The sequence below is a fragment of the Canis lupus genome, chromosome 10, assembly GCF_003254725.2.
Source record: "Canis lupus dingo isolate Sandy chromosome 10, ASM325472v2, whole genome shotgun sequence".
NCBI classification, from domain to species: Eukaryota; Metazoa; Chordata; class Mammalia; order Carnivora; family Canidae; genus Canis; species Canis lupus.
In genome coordinates, this window is record NC_064252.1 from 44,387,920 (window position 1) to 44,412,179 (window position 24,260).

At 35.3% G+C, this 24,260-nt stretch overlaps 1 protein-coding gene across 7 annotated transcripts in view; it reads left to right on the forward strand.

The window, feature by feature from the left end:
* TSGA10 (testis specific 10) overlaps positions 1-24,260 on the forward strand; it is a 129,362-nt gene that overhangs the window by 2,526 nt on the left and 102,576 nt on the right. For 3 of the 7 annotated variants that reach the window (XM_035695994.2, XM_025464296.3, XM_025464274.3), the window contains exons 2-9: positions 3,753-3,881; positions 12,345-12,560; positions 17,716-17,781; positions 18,787-18,954; positions 19,358-19,513; positions 21,439-21,609; positions 21,701-21,778; positions 22,709-22,860. In XM_035695994.2, coding sequence (XP_035551887.1) covers positions 18,904-18,954; positions 19,358-19,513; positions 21,439-21,609; positions 21,701-21,778; positions 22,709-22,860 — 608 coding nt within the window. In that variant the 5' untranslated portion in view covers positions 3,753-3,881; positions 12,345-12,560; positions 17,716-17,781; positions 18,787-18,903. Of the gene's footprint in view, positions 1-3,752; positions 3,882-11,767; positions 11,904-12,344; positions 12,561-17,715; positions 17,782-18,786; positions 18,955-19,357; positions 19,514-21,438; positions 21,610-21,700; positions 21,779-22,708; positions 22,861-24,260 lie in introns of those variants that run through there. The other 4 variants (XM_049115465.1, XM_035695995.2, XM_025464277.2 and 1 more) reach the window with 3 other exon arrangements.

Below are 24,260 nucleotides of genomic sequence, written 5' to 3' on the forward strand. Positions count from 1 at the left end.
TTTACTGTTTTGTTTGAAGGGAATTCCCAAAATGTTTTTTGACTTACTTTTATAGTACAAAAACCTGTCTCAAAATTACTCAAAGAACTGTGTGATTTTTTTACATTTTTCTTTTAGTGAGGCTATTTCTTCCTACTTCAGTGTCTATCACTGTAAACTTTTGGAGACAGCTTTACAAAAAGAAAACAAGTAGACTTTTTGTGGAACCAGATTTCAGAATTCCATATAAAGTACTACAGTATTTTTAATTATCCTATCAAAATATTTGATGACATTTGTTGAGCATGTATTATATGCATGATATTTTGCTCAAGATTGATATTTTTTTATTTTTAGCACATGATCTTACCTCCTATTTCATAAAAAATGAAACTTCTACTAGGCAGGACTTTAAATTACTACCCCTTCTTTTTTTTTTTTTTTTTTTAAAGATTTTATTTATTTATTCATGAGAGACACAGAGAGAGGCAGAGACATAGGCAGAAGCAGGCTCCAAGCAGGGAGCCCGCTGTTGGACTTGATTCCGGGCCTCCAGGATCATGCCCGACCCTAAGGCAGAAGCCCAACTGCATAGCCATCCAGGTGTCCCAAATTTCTACCCCTTCTTATCTAAATCTTCACCTGACCTTGCTTTCCTCTTATCTCAAAGGACGGACAGTGCACATACCGTTTATTTGGGTTTCCTTTTATTGGCTCTGTGGCCTTTCTCCATTAGTTAACATTAACCCATTCTTAGGAATCTTCGATGTGTTTATACTGTAGGGCTTCTTAACCTAGTGGACAAGAACTTTAGAGAGTTCTTGAATCCCCTGAAATTGTTTGTAAAGTTTTGTGTGTGTTTTTATTTTCTTGAGGAAAGGACTCAGCTTTTATCTAATTCTGAAGGGAGTCCTTGATAGAAAGAGACTTAAGAAAAGGTTTTCTCCTTTGTAACAACCATTCAACAACTGTAGTTGTCTTCTGCCTTTCACTCTACCTCTCATGATCATGCTTCCTAAAATAACTCTACGTTTTCTGTTTTCTTTGTTCATTACTCATTTATTAGTCCTCTTCAAATATGCTTCTACCTCATCTGTACCATTGAAACTACTTTTTTGAGTCATCAAAATTTTGTTATTTTGAAAATATTCTGTTGATTACCAACTTTGTGCTGAGCACTTCAGTAGCCATTAGAGATATAATAGCGAGCAGACAAAAGCCTAGATCTCTTGGAGTTTACATTCTAGTAGTGGGGAGACAGACAAAAACAAATTAAAAAATAAATGATATAATTTCAAATATCGTTAAGTGCAAATAACCTGATCAGAGAGTATTTAGGAGAGAGGCTACTGTAGGTAAGAAGGCAGGGAAGACCTGCTAACGTCTGAGCCAGAGAAGGAATCAGCCGTGTACAGGGCTGGGAGAGAGAGTGTTCTTAAGAGAGGGAAATCAAGAACAGAGAGCTTGAAGTGGAATGAGATGGGCACAGTGGAGGAACAGAAAGAAAACCAATAAAGCTGATGGGTGAAAAAGAGTACTGGGTCTACTTAGGGAAGTGAAGGCAGGAGCCAAATCATGTAGCATCTTAAAAAGTGTGAATTTTATTCTAATTGCAGTGTGAAGCCATTGGAGTGTTTTTGAGCAGGATCTCATTATTTTAATTAAAGTGATTGCTTTGATTTCAGTTCAGAAAAAAAGTTGTAGGGAGCAACAATAGAAGCACGAAGACCATTTAGGGAACTGTTACAGTAATTATGTGGGAGATGAATATGGAGGTAGTAATAAGCATGTTGAGAATGGATTTGGGAAATATTTTAGAGGTAGAACTAACACAGTTTGTTGTTGGGGGTCAGGGAAAGAGGAAACAAAGACAATCCCTTGGTTTTTGACTTTGGGCATTACACAAATGGTGGTGCATTTGACATGGGAAAAACTGGGAAGGAACATAGTGGAGGCAGGGTTGAGAGCAGGAGTGCAAGTGGGGGACCTAAGAGGTCTGTTTTATGGGCACCTGGGTGGCTCAGTGGTTGAGTGTCTGCCTTTGGCTCGGGGCGTGATCCCATGATCCATGGGTCCTGGGATGGAGTCCTGCATCAGGCTCCCCACAGGGAGCCTGCTTCTCTCTCTGCCTATGTCTCTGCCTCTCTTTCCGTCTCTCATGAATAAATAAATAAAATCTTAAAAAAAAAAAAAAGTCTGTTTTAGACATGTTAAAGTTGTGATTGTTCTGGACATTCAGTAGACACAATACAATGTGTTAAGTGCTCCAATAGGAGTATAGTCATGGTTTTGGAGGAATATGGAAAATATGTCCTAAATCTTTTTTGGGGAAGTTCAAGTCAAAAATACTTTTTTGTAGTCTTTTTCTCTAAATTTCCTTAGCATACATGTGCATTCCTCTGATATGGCATTAATCCTATTATACTGTAAATTCTGATTTGTTTGTTCAGGACTTCCCTAGACCCATTGAGGGATGAGGTGGTAGGTTTTTATTTGTTTTCCTTTTTTTTTTTTTTTTTTTTTTTGGTTTCCTTTTTAAAGGAGGGGTGGTGCAGAAGGAGAGGGAAAGAAAGAATCTTAAGCAGGCTTCACGCCCCACACAGGGCTCAATCACACAACCCTGAGACCTGACCTGAGCCAGAATTAAGAGTTGGATGCTTAAATGACTGAGCCACCCAGGCACCCTACAAATTATTTCCCTAAATCACACAATTTCTGAGCTACATTGTCATGTAAAAAAGCATAGTGTGGAGCAGTATGCATAGTATGCTAAAGTGAAAAATATTTTAACATGTCATTTTGCACATGTGCAAATACATTATGTAGCAAAAAATCCTAAAAGTGGAATTATTTATATAGAAGCTATATGTATTTGTAATGTTAGATTTTGTGTAATTATTCTTCAGAAATATTGTATCAATTTATACTGTCCCCAGTGATGTATAAGAATGATAAATTATATATACAGCTTTCTGATCTTTGCCAATGTGAGGTTAAAAGTGGTATCTTGGTATATTAATTTGTGAGATTGAATGTCTTTAAATCTGTTTAAAAGCCATTTCTGTGAAATATCCATATTCTTTACTAGTTTTTCTATTAGGGTATTTCTTTTCCTTTTTTATTTACAGAAATTATTCCAATATTAGGGAAGTTAGCCCTTTGTAATATGGGTAGCAAACTTTTTTGTTAATATATAAAAGAAGCAATAAATAGGTAGCTAGTACCTATTATATTGGACAACACAGGCCTAGAAGTAGTCTACATAATTTGCCTATGACCCATATTTTCTTAGAACAATGATTACCAAAGGGATAGGATGGGCTATGTCTTTTTTGAAAAGCATGTGTAATATTGTAGTTTTATGTTTGGAAAACAAAAAGTTTCATAATGTGAGGTTTTTAAAAAGTAAAGCTTGGGGATCCCTGGGTGGCGCAGCGGTTTAGCGCCTGCCTTTGGCCCAGGGCGCGATCCTGGAGACCCGGGATCGAATCCCACATCGGGCTCCCGGTGCATGGAGCCTGCTTCTCCCTCTGCCTGTGTCTCTGCCTCTCTCTCTCTCTCTCTCTCTCTGTGACTATCATAAATAAATAAAAAATTAAAAAAAAAAAAAGTAAAGCTTGATGAAAATTCTTTTAGCTGGTCAGGCAAAGTTAAAAATAATTAAAAATGTATCTAAGAATATTGTTAATTTTCAAATGTCATTGATTGTTGTGAAGAATCACAAAACTGTTTTAAACTGAATGTCTTGATATCATTCCCATTTTTTCTACTAGGTTACCACCAAAGAACATGATTTTGGTCTAGGGGCTCCAGTTTCTAAAGCTGAAAAATACCAGAATACTCTCCAGCTAGAACAAGAAGTGAGAAATCAAGATAAATTCATCTCTGCACTGAAATTACAGGTTACATTTAATTTCTGTATTTCCCTGAATTATTTTGGAATGGGCCTATTTTAAAAAAGAAGATGGAGAATAAATACTAATTCAGTGCTCACTGAAATCTTATGGGTCTAAAATCATTCCATTTTTATCTTACCCATTTTGATACATGCCGATTCAGATACATATGAGTGCAAACTGCGTGGCAAGTGTTGTATCCAGTGCTTTTAAGTACATAATCTTTCTTGATTCCAACCTCGTGAAATAGTGATGTGATTTTATCTTTTAGACATGGGAGCTGAAGTTCCAAGAGGCTATAGAATTATAATATTTGACTAACAAGTGACAGAGCTAAGTTGGATTTGTCTGAACTCCCAAGTTAGCTAGAATTTGAACCCAGTTGTCTGAACTCCAAGTTCAGTATTGTCTGTTCTCCTAGAGGCTGACCTGTGATAAGGCTCTAAAAGAAACTTCCTCTTCTCTAGGAAGATAGAGTAGACCCCCTTTATGCATCCCACTAAGCACAACTAAAAATGCTGAACGTTTTGTTATAAAACAAACATAAGGACATTCTGAAAGGTGGGCAGAAGAAGGAAGACTGGCTAGGGACCTCAGTATATAGTAAGTGACGTGTTAGTGAATTCCTGGGTTTTCCTTTTGCTCCGTGTATCTCAGACAGTGCTGGAAAAACTGACATATAGAAACAATGGATGCATGCAAGAAAAGTTCTCAGAGGAGGCATTCCTACAGCTAAAGGACTAGGAAGGGGGCAGCCTAGCAATGTAGACCACTTTTTTTTTTCCTGCTTTACGTTTTTATAATTTATATACATTTTTAATTTGGAAACAGTCTCAAATTTATCTAAAAGTTGCAATTATGGAAGAAAGAATATCCCCTCACCCTACCATTTGAGAGTAAGTTGTAGACCTGATGTCCTGATATCCCTAACATTTGAGTGGCTATTTCTATAAATAAGTACACTCTCCTATAAGATCACAATACAATCTGGTAAAATCAGGAAATGAACTTTAGTACATTGCTGCCAGCTAATCCTCTGACCCTATTCAAATTTTTGCCAGTTGTCCCATAATGTCCTCAATCACAAAAAGATCTAGTCCAGCATCACACGTTGTGTTTAGTTATTGTGTCCCTTTATCTTCTTCATTCCAGAACATTCTTCTTTGATTTTTATGACCATGACACTTTGAAGAATACAGGCCAATTATTTTGTAGAATGACCACTGATTTGGGTTTGCTATGATTATCTTTATGTTACGAACCTTTGGCTCGCTCATAACATATGTGGTAGCCAGCCTTCAAATTGGCACCACCCTCTTTACTCCCACTTTAATACAGTCTCCCTGCATATGGTACCAAAATTGATCTTTATAACCAAGAGCATAGAGCAGAAGTGATTAAGTGGGAAACAAGCTTCCATGTTGTGAGCAGCTCTGTGGATAATAGGCCCACGTGAAAAGGAACTCAAGTAGTCAGTAACCAGTGAGAAACTGAGGCCTGCCAACTGTGATGGTGAGCTTGGAAGTGGATTTGCCAGCCCCACTTAAACTTTGTCAGAATGACTGTCACCCTAACTGACTCCTTTCACCTAGTGAAAGACATTAAACTAGAATCACCAAATTAAGCCACTCCCAGATCCCTAATCCCAGGACACTGTGACATAATAAGTGTTGGCTTAAGGTACAAAATGAATACAGACAGGAATATCACAAAAGTGATGATGGATTCTTTTCATTGCATCCTATCAAGTAGCACACAATTTCATTTTGTCCCATTACAAATGATCTTTATTTGGATCCCTCTATTAAAGTGTTAACTTCTGGGCTTTTCCCTGGTGAAGTTCCTCTTGTTCTCTTTTAATTATTTTTTATTTTTTATATTGAAGTATAGTTGACGCACAGTGTTACATTAGTTTCAGGTGTACAGCATAGTGATTTGACAAGTCTATATGTTACACTGTGCTCACCACAAGTATAACTGCCATCTGTTACCATACAGTGCTAATATGATATCATTGAGTATATTCCCTATCTTTTAGCCTTCATCTTCATGACTTACTCATTCTGTAACTGGAAGGCTGTACCTCTCACTCCTCCTCACCCTTTTTTCCCATCCTCCTACCCTCTGGCAACCCTCATTTTGTTCTCTGTATTTATGGGTCTGTTTCTAATGCAGACGATTTTTGGACGGTAACTGGCTGTTCAGACACCATGAGAAAAGCTATAGCCCCACTCCTGCTGGCAAAGGCTGGGTAAAAAGCCTAGACTTCCACCCTTTTCAGGGTGTGACAGGGAATCCCAACCATACCTCATGCCCCATCCTCTAAGCCCCCATCCCATCAAGGTTGTATCAAGGAGGAATGCTGGGTGGGAAGTCAAGACCTTACTGCTCACGAGGCAATAAGTATCCCCCATCCCCATAGTGTTGGCAAAGACCACATGGGGATCCTAGATATCCACCCTCACCCAGAATAAGGAGGTGTCCCCTTTCCTTTTTGTTAAGCTGGTGTCAGAGGGGACCTCCTACAGAGTCAGGACTTTTACCACCTCCTAGCAATAACAAGTCCACCCACCCACAGTAGTGGTGAAAGATACATGGGAGCAGAAACAAGGTATCTGTATTCTATCTCAGTGTGGTAGTATTAGCAGAGGCCTGGTGGGGACCCTGAACTCCCATCCCTGCCTAGCAGTAACAAGGAAACCAGCCCTCCCCAGGTATCAACAGAGGCCTAAGAGAGAAATTGGACTTCCACCTACACCTAACAATAAGAAGATAGCATCTCCCATTTTTAGTTTGAACTAAAGTCACAGGAAGTGTCACAAGAAGCCTACTAAAACTCAAGAGCATATCTCAATGAAAAAAATCACTTCTTATCTCAAGAAGCAGGAATATCTTCACCTTGATAAGCAAAGACAACCAAGAGATGCCAACACAGAGATGTCTCACAGGATTAGAGATTGTCTCACAAGGATTTTAAATCAGTTACCATATAAATGCTTCAAGCAATTCTGAGTGTGTTTGAAACAAACACAAAACTAGAAAATCTCATCAAAGAAATAAAAGATATAAAGAAGAACCAAGTGAAAATTTTGGAAGCAACCAAGTTGTTCTTCAATAGATGAATAGATAAGCAAATTGTGTTATATCTGTACAATGGAATATTATTTGTTGGTAAAAAGAAATGAGCTATCAGGCCACAAAAAAGACATAAAGGAAACTTGAAAGCAAATTGCTAGGTGAAAAAAAAATCTGAGGTTACATACTCTGTGATTCCAACTATATGACCTGGAAAAGGCAAAACATAGAGACATTAGTAAGATCACTTATTGCCAGGGATTTGGAGGAAGGAAGGGTGAGCCGGGTGAATGGAGCACAGGTTTTTTAGGGCAATGAAACTATTCTGTATTGTGTATGTTACAGTAATGGTAGATACATGTTACTATGCATTTGTCGCAACCCACAGAATCTACCACCCAAAGAGTAAACCCTAATATAAACTCCAGACTTAAGTTAATGTGTCAGTGATCATTAATGTAGCGAAAGTACTAAACTAATACCATTCATAACTTAAGATGGGAAACTGTGTGTTGGGTGGGGAAAAAGGGTATTGGGAACTCTGTACTTCCTGATCAATTTTTTTGTAAACTTAAAACTGCTCTAAAATAAAGTCTAGGGGTGCCTGGTGGCTCAATCAGTTAAGCATCTCCCTTCAGTTCAGACTATAATCCCAGGGTCCTAGGATTGAGCCCCACATCTGGCTCCCTGCTCAGCAGGGAGTCTGCTTCTCCCTCTCCCTGCTCAAGTGCACATGCATGCTCTCTCTCCCTCAAATAAATAAAATCCTTTTAAAAAAGTCAAATCTATTAAAAATGTATGGGAGAAAATATTTCCAAATCATACATCTGATAAGGGATTAATATTGAGAACATATATAAAGAACTTTACAACTCAGCAATCAAAAAGCAAAACAACCCAATTCAAAAGTGGACAAAGGACTTGAATAGACATTTTTTCAAAGATACACAAATGGTAAATAAGCACATGAAAAGATGGTCAACATCATCATCCGTTGAAGAAATGCAAATCAAAACCACAATGAGGTATCACTTCATACCTATTAGGATGTCTGTTATCAAACAAAGTAACAAGTCCAGGTGAGGTGGTCTAGAAACTGGAGCCTTTGTGACTTGCTAGTGGGAGTGTAAAATGGTGTAGCCATGGTGAAATAAAGTTTGGCAGTTCCTGTAAAAGTTAAATATAGAATTACCCTATGATCCAGGTATTCCACTCCTAGATATATCTCCAAAAGATTAAAAATAGGGGGGATCCCTGGGTGGCACAGTGGTTTGGCGCCTGCCTTTGGCCCAGGGCATGATCCCGGAGACCCAGGATCGAATCCCACATTGGGCTCCAGGTGCATGGAGCCTGCTGGGATGGTTGTACAACATTGTGGATGTAGTGGATGTACTTAATGCCACCAAATCGTGTACTTAAAAATGGTTAGAATGATAAATTGTGTTTTACCACAATGAAAAAAAAACTTTAAAAATACAATAACTGAAATTAAAAACTCAGTGTTCTCAAACAACAGGTTGGAAAGAAGAGAGAAATGAATTGGTTAACATGAGAATAGGAAAATAGAAATAACGTAAACTGAAAAAATATAATAAAATGGGAAGAGTCATTCTCTTTGAGTTCAAAGCTTAATGTATAACTACAGTAGTTAAGACTGTATGGTATTACTAGAGGGATAGATATAGGTTGGTGATAGAGAATAGAAAATCCAAAAATAGCCTTCTACAAGTACAGCCAAAGGTTATTGACAAAAGTGGAAATGAGTTTGATGCAGGAAAGATAGTCTTTTCAACAAATGGTACTGAAACAATTGGATATCTTTTAGGGAAGAAAAATGAACCTAGACCTAAACCTCACACCTTGGGCAGCCCTGGTGGCTCAGCGGTTTGGCGCTGCCTTCAGCCCAGGGCATGATCCTGGAGACCCTGGATCGAGTCCCACGTCGGGCTCCCCGCATAGAGTCTGCTTCTCCCTCTGCCTCTCTCTCTCGCTCTCTCTGTCTCTCATGAATGAATGAATAAAATCTTAAAAAAAAAAGGAAAAAATAAACCTCACACCTTATACAAAATTTACAAAAATTAATTCAAAATGGATCATAGGTTTAAAATGTAAAACAGAAAACTATGGAACTTTTATAGGGTAACAGAAAATCTTCAGGACTTTGGGCTTGGTGAAGAGTTGTTAGATGTGACACCGAAAGCATGATTCATAAAAGAAAAATTGATAATTTGGACTTCATTAAAATTTAAATCTTTTGCTTTGTGAAAGACTCTATTAACAGGATGAAAAAATAAGCTATAAACCTTATTTTTGCCAGAAGAATTATGTGTATCATATGTAGGATATATGAAGAATTCTTAAAACTCAGTAGTAAAAATCAACAACCCAATTAGAAAATGAACAAAAGACATAAGGAAATATTTCATAGAAGGATATATGTTGATAAGCACATAAAAAGATGTTTGTTTTTTCTAAACGTTAGGGAAACGTAAATACCTATAAGAACAGTTAAGATTAAAAATAGTGACAATATCCATTGCTGGCAAGGATAAGGAAGAAACCACATCACTCATACGTTCATGGTAGGAATGGGAAATGGTGCACCGCTCCAGAAAATAGTTCTTATAAACTAAACATACCATACAACCCAACAATTGCACTCCCAGGTATTTATTCCAGAGAAATAAAAACTTATGTCCACTCAAAACCCTGTATATGATTGTTCATAGAAGCTTTATTTGTCATAAAGAATGGAAACAGGGCAGCCCCGGTGGCCCAGCGGTTTAGTGCCTGCCTTTGGCCCAGGGCCTGATCCTGGAGACCCGGGATCGAGTCCCGTGTCGGGCTCCCTGCATGGAGCCTGCTTCTCCTTCTGCCTGTGTCTCTGCCTCTCTCTCTCTCTGTGTCTTTCATGAATAAATAAATAAAATCTTAAAAATAAATAAAGAATGGAAACACCTACAATTTCCTTTAATTGGTGAGTGACTAAACAAACTGGTAATCTGTACCATGGAATGTTACTCAACAACAAAAAAGAATGAATTATAGATCTGTGTAACTTGGATACATCTCGTGGCATTATGCTGAGTGAAAAAGCCAATGTCAGAAGATCACGTACCCTGATCTTTATCACGTGATTTTATTTATATAACATTCCTGAGAAGACAAAATTATAGAGATTAGTGGTTGCTAAGAGTTAAGGATGGGGAGGGGAGAGGATGTGACTATAAAAGGGTAATAGGAGTGCAATCTTTGTGGTGATAAAATAATTCTGTATCTTAGTTCTACAGCAGTCTATACATGGGATCACATTTTAACAATGCCAAATCTCTGAGTTTGAGATTGTACTATAATTATTTAAGATATAACTATTGGGGAAAGTGGGTTAAGGGCCCAGGGGACCTTTTTGTATACTTTGCAACTTCCTGTGAATCTTCTGGTTATTTCAAAATAAGTTTTTTTAAAAGCTATTTTTTGAGGACCTGTCATCTGCCAGAAATTTTACTTGAACTTTTTTTATGTGACTACAACCCTGCAAGTTGTAGGTATTCTGTCTACTTAACAGATGAAGGTCAAGAGGCTTCCATTTATTTTTTCTGAAGTTAGAGGCATCTCTTAGGATCAAGAAAATATGGTAAATTGTCCAGGGTTAAGTAATTGACAAAGAACTACAACAGAATTTGAACCTATCTGCCTAATTCCAAAGCCTACATCCTTTCTACCACTTGAAACTGCCTCTTCTAAAGTACTTGTGTTTTGGAATTTTGGAGTTCAGTAGAAGTAGGGCTTGCTTGATGTTAGAAGTGAGGAGAGTGTTTCTTTGTTTTATTTATTCATTTAAAAATAATTTGAGCGTTATATGCTAGATAAATAGTAAATGATACAGAAATGAGAGGTGTGGGACGCCTGGGTGGCTCAGTGGTTGGGCACCTGCCTTCGGCTCAGGTCGCAATCCCGGAGTCCGGGATCAAGTCCTGTATCAGGCTCCCTGTGGGGAGCCTGCTTCTGCCTCTGCCTGTGTCTTTGCCTCTCTCATTCTGTGTCTCTCATGAATAAATAAATAAAATATTTAAAAAAAAAAGAAATTAGAGGTGTGTTAATACTGAAGTTGGAGACAATCCCTTTAAAGTTTAGAATTTAGTGGAAGGGACAGGGAGTTAAATAATATATGTTATAAAATACCAAGATTAAACTGTGTAAGAGGCTTAATGGGACTACAAAGGGGAGGAGCATTTAGCCTCTCCTGGTACAATGGAAGGTTAGCAAACATTTTTAGTATGCTCTTATTGCTCAGAAATGTGGCACTATAGAAGCCATAAATAAAGATAAAAAGACATATAGATAGATAAGTTGAAGTATGTTTATCCCACATCCTATAGTTTTAAAAAAGATACAAGTAATAAAAATAACTTAGGTAATAAGAATAGGGGAAGATAAACTTTGTGAAAGCATGGGACAAGAATAGCAGACAGGAGATCATTGCACACAGGTTCTGTGCTAGTTGCTAGAGGTAGGTTACAGATAGGCTTTAAAATTCCCTGAGACCAGGGCAAAAAAGGAAATTTTAGTTAATTCACCACAGGGATGCCTGGGTGGCTCAGCAGTTAAGTGACTGCCTTCAGCTCAGGGCGTGATGCTGGAGTTCCCGGATCGAGTCCCACATCGGGCTCCCTGCATGGAGCCTGCTTCTCCCTCTGTTTGTGTCTGTGTGTCTCTCATGAATGAATAAACAAAATCTTAAAAAAAAAAGTAATTTATCATAAGTCCTGACACATAATTATGTTCAATGAGTCTAATATATTTTTTTTCCTTTAAAGGCATTTGGATACCTCCATGATAGAAAAGGCCCCTTTCTTCATCCGTTGATGGTTTAATAGTGGGCTGGGAAGGAAAGCTGTGGTCCTCCACTTTAGTCAGCAAATACTTGATTGATTTGGTATTTAGCTTAGTCAAGTAAGTTACTGATATGGTCAAAAGAACTTTTTTTTAAAGAGTTAACATATTTTGGTAACAATTAGAAATTTAATTCTAAAGAACATCTAATATAAATTATTAAAATTAGTAATTTCAAGACTGGTTTATCTTGTGAAGATATAAATATTTGGCTATTTTTCTAATAGTTTTAGTTGAAAATCAAAACTTAATAGTAATTAAGTTTATTATAAATTGTCTTAGAAGATGTAGCTATAAACCTTTAAATTTTCATTTAATATATTTTTTCAGATAGGTATTACATTCACATGGTGCAAATTTTGGAAAGTGAAAAAATGTATATACTTAGGTTTCCTTCCAAGGAAATAAATCTCCCTTCCTGATTCCAGTTATCTAATTGTTTTCCTCAGAGGAAATCAAGGGAAATATTTTAATATGATTTTTTTTTTCTAATTACAACAGATTGAAGATCTCAAACAGACAAATCATGGCTTGGAAGAATATGTTAGGAAACTCTTGGATAGTAAGGAGGTGGTAAGCAGTCAAGTAGATGATTTAACCAGCCACAATGAGCATCTTTGTAAAGAATTGATTAAAATTGACCAACTAGCAGAGCAACTAGAAAAAGAGAAAAATTTTGTGGTGGATACTGCTGACAAAGAACTTGAAGAAGCAAAGGTATTACATTTACCACTAATAGGAATTTTTATTGTTGTAACTGACATATAGCATTATATTAGCTCGAGGTGTACAATATGATTATTTCTATATATTGTGAAATGATCACTGCAATAATTCTAGTTAGCATTGGACTACTGATCAGGATTTTAATTCTACTTTAAACATCATGTAAGTGCAATGGAAAAAGTGACATTCTCATATCATTTCAAAGTTTTTGAGGTTTGCCATTACATTTAAATGTCTACCTACGGATTAAAATATATTGTACTGCACATTTTATTTCTTTTAAAAGTTTTTGCTCAAAAAATTTCTTAAGTAAGATGTAGTCATGGTAAAAATTTCAGGCAATAGAAATGTTCTGTAGATGTGGTATATATGTATACAATGGAATATGTTTGCTCAACCATTGAACAGAATGAAATCTAGCCATTTACAAGGACGTGGATAGGGCTCAGAAATGTGGCATTATGTATTATGCTAAGTGTATTATGCTAAGCAAAATAAGTCAGAGACATATACCATATGATTTCATTAATACATGGAATTTAGGAAATAAAACAAATGAACATATGGGAAGAGTGGGGGGAAAGAGAGGGGAAAGTAAACCATAAGACATTCTTAACAATAGAGAATAAACAGGGTTGTTGAGAGATGTTGAGAGATAGGCTAAACGGGTGATGGATGTCAAGGAGGGCACTTGTTATGATGAGCCCTGGGTGTTACATGTGAGTGATGAATCACTAAATTCTAATCCTGAAACCAATAATACACTATATATTAGTTAGCTAACCAGAATTTAATAAAAATTTGGAAGAAAAACAGGAATGTTCTGTATATAGGACATATCTCTCCCTAATTGTCTCTCTTGCATAGATACCTACCAACAGATAGATAATACTTACATTTCCATCCTTTTTTCTATTTTCACAACACACAGTTTATTTCACATTATATTTTTTTATTCAAAAAATTTTTTTTAGATTTTATGTATTTATTCATGAGAGATAGAGAGAGGCAGAGACATAGGCAGAGGGAGAAGCAGACTCCCTACGGGGATCCCAATGCAGGACTCCATCCTTGGACCCTGGGATCATACCCTGAGCCAAAGGCAGATGCTCAACCACTGAGCCACCCAGGCATCCCTATTTCACACTTTAAAAGGTTTTTGTGTTTTTTTTTTTAAAGGTTTTTTAATCAAAGTTTTAAGTTTCTGTGTATTAAAATGTGTTAGTCTCCACTTCTTCTGAGTTTTATTTCTTTGAGGTTCTCCCCCTTTTAAAAAATCTGAATAGATTTTAATTTTAGAGCAGTTTTGGCAACATTTTAGCAAAATTAAGCAGTAGGTAAAGAGCTTTTCCATATGCCTCCTGTCCCTGAATATGGACAGCCTTCCTATTAACAAAGTTACAGACCATCACATCCTGTTCACTAGAAGTGAGTCACTAAGTCTGTACCACACTTAAGGGGAAGGAAATTAAACTCCATCTTTTGAAGTAAGGAATATCAAAACTTATGGACAAAAAAAAAAAAAAAAAAACCTTAATGGACATATTTTAAAACCACCAGAACTATATACCTTCTTTATCTGCTCGTTGTAAATTTTTTTATCATGTATATCTTACTAATACAGTATTTCTCAGCTAACTGAACATAAATTTTTGAAAGAAAGAGAATTTTAATTTTGCCATTACTAGTTTCTTCATACAATTTATATTTTGAGTAATATAAGGGCTATTATTGGACTGGATCTTTGGTTATTCTTGTCATTACTGTTACATTTACGTATGATTCATCAATCAAAAATATTTCAAAATTTAGCATGTGGAAGATGAAGTGTAAAGGCTATTTAAGTTTTTCATCCTCTCCCACCCCATGCTTATCCCTTTGTCTCCCTTGCTTTTTTTTTTTTTCTATAGCACTTTCCAACTACTGCCTCCTTACTATTTTTTGGAATTTAGCAGACATTCCTTTGCTTTAGGACATTTGCTATAGCTATATCTTCTGCCTGGAATGTTCTTCCAGATTTTTATATGGTTGACCCCTTTCTCTGTGCCCACAGGTCTCCTTTTAATGAGGACTTATCTGATAACCCTATTTAAAATTCCAGTCTGTTCCTTCATAAACACTTCCAGTATCTTAACTCTGTTCTTTTTTTTCCCCCAATGTACTATAGAATTTGTTAGGTTTTTATTTTTTTAAGATTTTATTTATTGATTCATGAGAGACAGAAAGAGAGCAGAGACACAGGCAGCGGGAAGAGAAGGAGGCTTCATGCAGGGAGCCCGATGTGGGACTTGATCCTGGACTCCGAGATCTTGCCCTGAGCTGAAGGGAAGATGCTCAACCACTGAACCACCCAGGCATCCCTGTTAGCTTTATTTTTTACTGTCTGCCCAGCTGGAATGTAAGGTCCCCAAAGGCAGAGATCTTTGGTGTTTTTTGGTTTTTTTTTTTCACTTTTTTATCTCAGTTGCCTAGAACAGATGTGAATGTTCATTATGTATTTTTTTGAATAAAGTAGTAACTGTCAGATACATATTTTACCTATTTTATTTTTCTCTTTTCAACTAGAATGTAAGTTCTACGAGGTCAGAGGTTTTCTTTTTTTTTTTTTAATTTAAATTCATTTAGTTAACATGTATTACTGGTTTCAGAGGTAGAGGTCAGTGATTCATCAGTTTTATATAACACCCAGTGCTTGTTACATCGCATGCCCTCCTTAATGCCCATCACCCTGTTATCCCATCCCCCTACCCCGCTCCCCTCCAGCAACCCTCAGTTTGTTTCCTATGGTTAAGAGGGTTAAGAGTCTCTTACAGTTTTTCTCCCTCTCTGATTACATCTTGTTTTATTTTTCCCTCCCTTCCATTATACTCCTCTGTTTTGTTTCTTAAATTCCACACGAGTGAAATCAAAAGACAGTTGTCTTTCTGATTGACTTATTTCGCTTAGCATAATATCCTCTAGTTCTATCCATGTTGTTGGAAATGGCAAGATTTCATTTTTTGATGGCTTAGTAGTACTCCATTGTGTGTGTATATATGTATACACACATTACATCTTTATCCATTCATCTGGACATCTTAGCTCTTTCCGTAGTTTGGCTATTGTGGACATTGCTGCTATAAACATTGGGGTGCAGATGGAGGGCATAGGATTTTTGTCTGTTTTATTCCCTGCTATCCCCAGCACAATGTCAGGCACACAGTAGGTTCTCATTAATCATTTGTCAAATAAATGAAAACACTGGGTTAGCATCTTTTTATTTGGACCAGTTGTAATTTTGTTTTTCAGAATGAAATTAGCATTGTTTTTTATGTCTGCAAAAGTAATATATGTTTATTATAAAAATTTCCATGTGGAAGCGTGAAATGAAGAAAATAACATTTATTGTAATCACATCTTGCTATAATTAGGCATAATCTTATCTTCCTCAGTTTACATATTACTGCTTATGTTTCATTTGTATCTAGGATATGTGTGTATAAATTTCTTTTTCATAGCAATGTGTCAGATAAAATTTTTGGCAGTGTGAGTTTTTATACTAATATGGGCATCTCTATACATAACTTAATATAGATCCATTTCTTTTTGATATCTACATAATAGTGTAAATTAAAGCATTGAAAATTGTCTGTTGGAAACTGCATTAGCTTTTCCAAACTGTACATGTTTTGTTTCATACCATTAACCCTTAATATTTTATAAACTACAAAAAAATATGACTGCCAGAGAAATCTTAAAAAAGAACTTGGGTCTAAAGAACAAATGAGGAGCAATAATTCCAGAAAAGTCAAATTTAAAATATAGCAGGAAACAGTTTAGAATAATGAGGGGAAGGTTTATGAATTAAGAAATAAATTTATTAAACTAATATGCCAACTTATAGATTATATCAAATAGATCTTTGTGTAAAAATAGTTACTGTCCTCTAGAAATATGCAATCTAGTCATATACTAGATATATGATTATGACTACAGGTAGCTATATTATAAGACTGGGTATGTTTGATTTCCTAAAACTGATACAAAAAATGTTTTATGAATTTGGTTGATCTAGAGTTCAGAGGAGAAAGCAAACACTTCTGACTTTGGTGATTGAGGAAAACTTTTATCCTATCCATTCTTTTATCTCTTCCCTATTATCATCTTTAGAATTATAATTAGTATTAACATTTTGTTGCAGTTTGTAGGGAGTAATTTGGTAAAATATAACCAATTACTATTTGGTAATAAACATGGGTTAATTGAAAGGAAATGCTGTATTTCATCCTATGTTCTTTTACCACCCAAAGGTAGGTGAACAGAAAGAATAGGTTATCTTTTCTTTTGTACATTATCCACCACATGTTTTTATTTTTAAGTGACTTCCTTTTTTAAGTTTTAATTGTATTTTATTTTTCCTCACTTGGGTGTTCTCTTTAATCCCCATCCCATCTTTTACCTATTCCACCCACACCCCACTCTGATAACTCTCAGTTTGTTCTCTGTGGTTAAGAGACTGTTTCTTCGTTTGTCACTCTCTCTCTCTCTTTTTTTTCCTTTTCTCGTTTGTTTTGTTTCTCAAATTCCACATATGAGTGAAATCATATGGTATTTGTCTTTCTCTGACTTATTTCCCTTAGCATTAGCTTTCTAGCTTCATCTATGTTGCAAATGGCAAGATTCATTCCTTTTATGACTGAATAATATTCTATTTTGTGTGTGTGGGTGTGTGTGTGTGTGTGTGTGTATACAACCACATATATATCCATTTTTCGATGGCCACTTTGGCTGTTTCCATAATTTGGCTATTGTAAATAATATTGCAATAGATACAGGGATGCATATATCCCTTTGAATTAGTGTTTTTGTATTTTTTGGGTAAATACCCAATAGTGCAATTATTGGATCGTAAGGTAGTTACAGTTTTAATTTTGGGGGAACCTTCTTATTGTTTTTCAGTTTCTGCACTAGTTTACATTCCCAACGGTTCATGAAGTTTTCTTTTGCTCCACATCCTTGCCAATACCTGTTGTTTCAAGTGGCTTCCTTCTTTGATGTTCTCTTTTTAGTTCAATTTGTTTAAATATTTTTAATCTAAATAACAATTTTCTAAATAACAATTTAAGTATTTTTAATCTAAATGGCAATTTTCAAATTTATTTTTCAGATTGAACTCATTTGCCAGCAAAATAATATAATAGTATTGGAAGATACAATTAAAAGGCTTAGATCTGTAAGTATGTTTTTCATAAATGTAGGTTGAGGAATCATTTTTATTCTGTTAGACTACAAAAAAATGATGTATGTGTTTTAGCTCTCATGCATTTTGTGAACAATGAAAAATGTTTTCTAAAATCAGCACTCTGGTGTACAAGGGCACTTCCCATCTGTAAGAGCCTTGCCGTTCTTGCTCTATTTCATCATTACACCTTTCTTTCCTAGAGGTGGAAAGAACTTTTGGTTGGTTCTATTGGTGTCCTTAGCTACTACTTGATTGAATGATGACTGTGAATAATTTAATTCTCAAAATATAAGATGCATTTGTTTACACATTAACTTTTATTCCTCCTAGTAATAAATATTAAGTCAGATGTTGTATGTTAATTCCGGGTAATGTGTTTTTTGTTTTTGTTTTATCTAACAATGTAAAAATGAAAAAGTGCTCCGTTCAGATGATTTAATGCTATCATTTAAAATATTTGGAACACCCTCTCTGAAAGCATATCTGTAATTTTCTCCCAATAAAGTATTGGTAAAATAAAGATTGTAAAAGAAAAAATGCTTCTGAGGTGAATGAGAATGTACTTGAAAGTATATACAAGTATAGAATATCCAGCATTCATTTAATTTATTTATTTGTTGAACAATTATTGAATAAAACTTAGATGCAATGAAAGAAGTTTTAATATTGGCATTCTTGTTTTCTAAGTAAATTTATTCAATTTCTAGGACTTGTAACTAGATCTGTGGACATTTCTGGCCTCTCTGAAATTTCTTTACCATTTTTTCTTAAAATTATTGAGTAAATTTGAGGTGCTTTTAGTTAAATAAAAATATAGTACATTCAGAAATGCTAGAAAAAGAAGACATCTAGCTGCTTTCTAAGGAATATAGATTAATTATTTTTATAATACCAAATTTATTATTTTTTAAGGACCCTGTTTATTCAATTTTCATTTAGAATATGATACTATGGTTTAACCTGAAATAATGACCCAATTTTTTCCTCCTTGGCAAGATAATTTTAGAGACTGAAAAAGCACAAAATAAATCTCCTTCCAGACTTGATTCCTTTGTCAAGACTTTAGAAGCAGACAGAGATTACTACAAGAGTGAAGCTCAAAATTTGAGAAAGATGATCAGAAGTAGGTCTAAAAGTCCAAGACGCCCATCTCCATCTTCCCGGGTAGGTTTTGGAAACTTACAAATATTTTGGAGTTTGTTCCTCAAACACAAACTTTTGTTCTTTGATTTACATAATGTGTAAATAATTCATTTTGATTTGGCATGAATTGGTATATCCAAGAATTGGGGAAACAGATCTCTTTGATGGCACAGTGGTCCATTGAATTTGATTCTTTATCACTAGTATTGGTAGTGGTTGGGAGGTAATCAGATAAATGTGGACCAGTTTGGGATGAAACTTTTTAAAAGAGAAGTGATTTTTTTTAACTTTTTTTTTTTTATCATTTCCTTTCATTATATAGTCATGTTTCCTTGAGTAGAGATTGTGTACTGCTATTAGTAGCACTGATTTTTAGAACCACATGTCAAAGAAGAATTTCACATTTCTTATGTAATAACTGTAGGGTACAAACTGTGATGTTGAGCTTTTGAAGACAACAAGAGACCGTGAAGAACTTAAATGCATGCTGGAAAAATATGAGCGTCATTTGGCAGAAATTCAGGGTAATGTCAAGGTTCTTACATCTGAAAGAGACAAGACCTTTCTTCTTTATGAACAGGTAAACTTATTTATAAATGAAATATCTAATTAATAATAATCAATTCCAGAGATAAATAATTTTTTAAGTTCTCTAAGAATGCTTAAATCTCCCAATCAGGGCAGCCTGGGTGGCTCAGAGGTTTAGCGCCACCTTTGGCTCAGGTTGTGATTCTGGAGTCCCAGGATCGAGTCCCGCGTTGGGCTCACTGCTTGGAGCCTGCTTCTCCCTCTGCCTGTGTCTCTGCCTCTCTCGGTCTGTCTCTCATGAATAAATAAATAAAATCTTTTAAAAATAAATAAATAAATCTCCCAAATTAACATAACATTTGGGAATTACTTTATTCTTAAGATATTCTTAATGAAACCTATCTTCTTAGAGGTGAGTTTATGGCCTTCAGAGTAGATGAGGTCTCAGAATGAGAAAGCTATAAAGGAATGGAGAAGTCAAGATGTAATGTTGGGATTTTTTTTTTGATTGGCAGAGGAACCTTTAAAAGAGATAAAGAAGATCAGAAACTAAGGTAGAACAATATTAAGCCCAAGGGAGGAAAGAATCTAAAACCTGGTGTTGGAGACAATGTCACATGTTACCAAATACCAAAAATGGGAACTGAGAAAAGGCTATATAGTGAGGTCATTTTTTGAAATTCTGCAAAAATGTAGGTATTGGAATCAGGCAGTTTACCTCGGGTAGGTGCGAGGAGCAGGCAATGGGTACAAACCGTGGTGCTTAAAGAAAAAATTATGTCAAATGCAAAAGAGATATGGGATTGTAAATGGGGCAACAAGGTCAAATGACATTTTTCAAGATAGAGGAGCCATGTATTAGTAGAAAGCAGGGAAGAAAGAGCCAGTGGAGAGGGAGCTATTCAGAGTGAGAGGAAATAATTATACAGTTGAGTCTTGAACAAAGTGGGACTATGGGTGCCAACCCTCTCGCTCAGTTGGAAAATCTATGTATAATTTTCGACTCCCCCCCCCCTCCAAAAAAAAAACAAAAAGCTTTTGACTCCCCAGAATTTAATTGCAACTAGTCCGTTGACCAGAAACTTTAGCAATAATGTAGTCAGTTAACATGTTTCTTATATAGGTATTATACACTTCTCTTCCAATAAAATAAGCTAGAGGACATGTTAGTAAAAAATCATAAGGAGGAGAAAATACATTTATAGTAATATATTGTATTTATTGAAGACATCTATGTATAAGTGGACCTTATATAAGTTCAAACTCATGTTGTTCAAGGATCAACTGTAATTGAGTCAGGAGTATCCTAGAAGACATTTCAGGAGATGAGGTCCAGGATTCTGGTAAAGGCTTTGCTATGGAATTGAGAGGTAATATATCTTCCTCTGAGACTTGGAGACCAGCTGAATAGTTAGTGATCAAAATCAAGAGAAAGAAAGATTAGGGACTTTTAAATAGCACAGTAGGATATGAAATCATCTGTAGGTGTCCAGTAGGTTTGGGACTTGAGGGTGGTTTGAACAAGTATGAGAGAGTATATTGGGTTGTCAGTAAGGATTGATAGGCCTTCTGTCAGAGTAAAAGTAGCCAGGACACGGAAATGGCATATATATTTATGTAGAGAAGGATGGGAACAGTATAATATTTATTAAAATAGAATTTTGTTGAACCCAAATTTATATAACAAAATGGATGTAGTGTATTACATGCATATTTCTTAGTAAGACATTCTCTCTTGGATTGATTGCCTCCAAATTTTAAAAAATTTTTAGCAAAGATATAATAAATCAAACTTTTATTTTTTACACAGTCACTTGCATTTTTGGATATCATTTGCATTTATTTATAGAAGCTCATGCTCACTTAAAAATGTTGCATGCATTTATATATATGGGTTGTATTTAATTGGCTGGATATAAGATAGCTGTATTTGTGTCTGTTCCAAAGTTTATAGAAGTCTATATATTTAAATAATAGGCACAAGAAGAAATTGCCCGACTTCGACGAGAAATGATGAAAAACTGTAAATCTCCTAAATCAACAACAGCACATGCCATCCTCCGGCGGGTGGAGACTGAAAGAGATGTGGCCTTTACTGATTTACGAAGAATGACCACAGAACGAGATAGCCTGAGGGAAAGGCTAAAGGTTTGGGTAAATTTTATCTGTATGACCATTTCTGAAACACAATATAGTGACATTGAAAACATTTTTGTTTGTTTGTTTGTTTTTTAAACAGATTGCCCAAGAGACAGCATTTAATGAGAAGGCCCATTTGGAACAAAGGATAGAGGAGCTGGAGTGTACAGTTCATAACGTAAAGAAAAATCACTTTTGTGCTTTCGGCTATAAACTGTCAGTAGCTTCCCCCTTTCCCTTGTTTTCCATGTTCAGAGACGCTCTTTTATTTTTCTAAGATAGTGTTAATAATCCTAAAATATTTAAGATGGTGTGCATGGTATAAATTATCACTTTTTCATTATTTATTTCCTTCCAAAAAAATATAAGTAAAGTCTTTTTTTCTGTTGGGTTGCAAGTGTGTTCTTTTAAAAAACCCATTAGGGATACATCTGTGGGATTTTAGCAACTTTCTCATCTCCCTATTTTATTAAAGATAGCATTGTCAGATACAGAGAAACTGGTTTATTCTATCTAAAGGGTAGCTAAAGTAGAAGAAAGTATTATGAAATGAAAATTAATGAGAAGAATGTATTTAAGCTGAATTTAAAAGTGAAGCATCACTTTTTACTAATCAAGAATTTTAGATGCTATGAATATGTATTTGAGATGTTATGACTATATAAAGAAAATTAGGGGAATTTGACTTTCTATTACCAAATTTAATTGAATATATTTATAAATTCATCTGTATTACGTTATAATGAGAAAAAAAGCATTACTCAGGAGAAACATTTTTTTCATAATTCCTTTTTATATGTATAATTTGTTAATGTTTAACAACAAATAAATCCTTTTGCAAATAAGTTACATATGCTGCAGTCAAAATGAACCAGATTGAAAATGTAGATGCATATACTGTGATAGGCTTTATGCATAGGTTGTGCAGTGGCTTGTTCTTGTTCGTCTTCCACAGTACTTTGTCTATACAGCTTCCCACAACATTCAAGTCTAATCTGATCATCTCTTAGTGTAAATCTCGTCATATGCCACAGTTTGCACAAAGAAAGGATGTCTCTTAGGAAGATTTTGTTAGTGGTGGCAATAACCTTGTCATTCTACTTGTTAGCTTGATGATGAACGTATGGAGCAAATGTCAAATATGACTTTGATGAAGGAAACCATAACTACTGTGGAAAAAGAAATGAAATCACTAGCAAGAAAGGCAATGGACACTGAAAGTGAACTTGGCAGACAAAAGGCAGAGAATAATTCTTTGAGGTAAACTAAATTACCTTTAAACAACTAGTTTACTATAACTACTAGATCTGCTTTTTGTATTTTATAATGATATTTGTTGACTTTAATTTCTTAGAGGGTTATTATGAAGCATTTGTAGAAATCTCAGCACACATTAAATGATTTCCCCAAATTCCCTTATGGACTGGTAATGTCATACTTTTTCTTTTTTTTAACGATTTTATTTATTTATTCATGAGAGACACAGAGAGAGAAGCAGAGACATAAGCAGAGGGAGAAGCAGGCTCCATCCAGGGAGCCTGATGTGGGATTCTAGCCGGGCATTCTGGGATCACGCTCTGAGCCAAAGGCAGACGCTCAACCATTGAGCCACCCAGGTGTCCCTAGTAGTGCCATAGTTAACTAGGAGTTAAACTTCTGGTAACTTTCATCTTACATTTTTTGCAGAAAGCCTAATGTTTAACTGAACTAGCTTTTACAAAGTCTGTCTGGGTACCAAGCATATTTGACCTTGGCCTTTGAACATGTAGGACCATATAATGGAACCTCTGTTAATTGAATGCCAAGTTGGTACTTAACCCTTCCTATATACTGGTATGGTAGTCCGAGAAATTCCAAATAAAGCAACCTACAGGCAATAAGTATAGGGGAATAAGTTTTTGAAGACCTCCCTGTTAGCAGTTTTAGTGTCTGTTGAGGGGAAAGATAGCATTCTACATATTCAATTATGTTGAATTGCAGTGTATTTGAACATTTGAAAAATAGTAGTTCATATGAGTGTGAAATATATTATTAAGTCTACAGGTAATACTTGGTTCATATGCTCATATGAACTCCCATAGTCCTCTCTTTGATCTTTCAAGGGTCTGTGATACATATGTTGGAATAACTTGTTAGGACAGATAATCACTCAGATATTTTTCCTTCATTTAGTTTTAAATTTCCTGTTTAAAAGGATAATGCAAGCTCAGGTAAAATAAAAATAATAATAAAATGCCACAAAAACAACAACAAAGAAAACCCTGGAGAATAGAAAAAAGTGTGAAGATAATTTAAATCATCCATGATTCCCTAACTCACTGAAAACTATTATTAATATAGATCTCTTTCTAACCAGGAATATTTCCGTCCATGTTACATGAGCTTTCTATGTAATTGACGTCTTTCTATATTAGCTTACATATTTGGCCAGCCTCACTTAATTGTATATCATAAGCATTGCCAGTGTTATTAGAAGTTCCTTGAAAGCATTTTAGTAGTTTATTAAAATATTCTGTCAGATAGTTATATGATACTTGGAAGGTTTTTGCATACATTTGTTTTCTTTTAACAGTATTATTAGAGTCTAATTGACATACATTCAGTAAACTGCACATGTTTAAAGTGTTCAGTTTGGTAAGTATGTGTATATACCTGTAAAA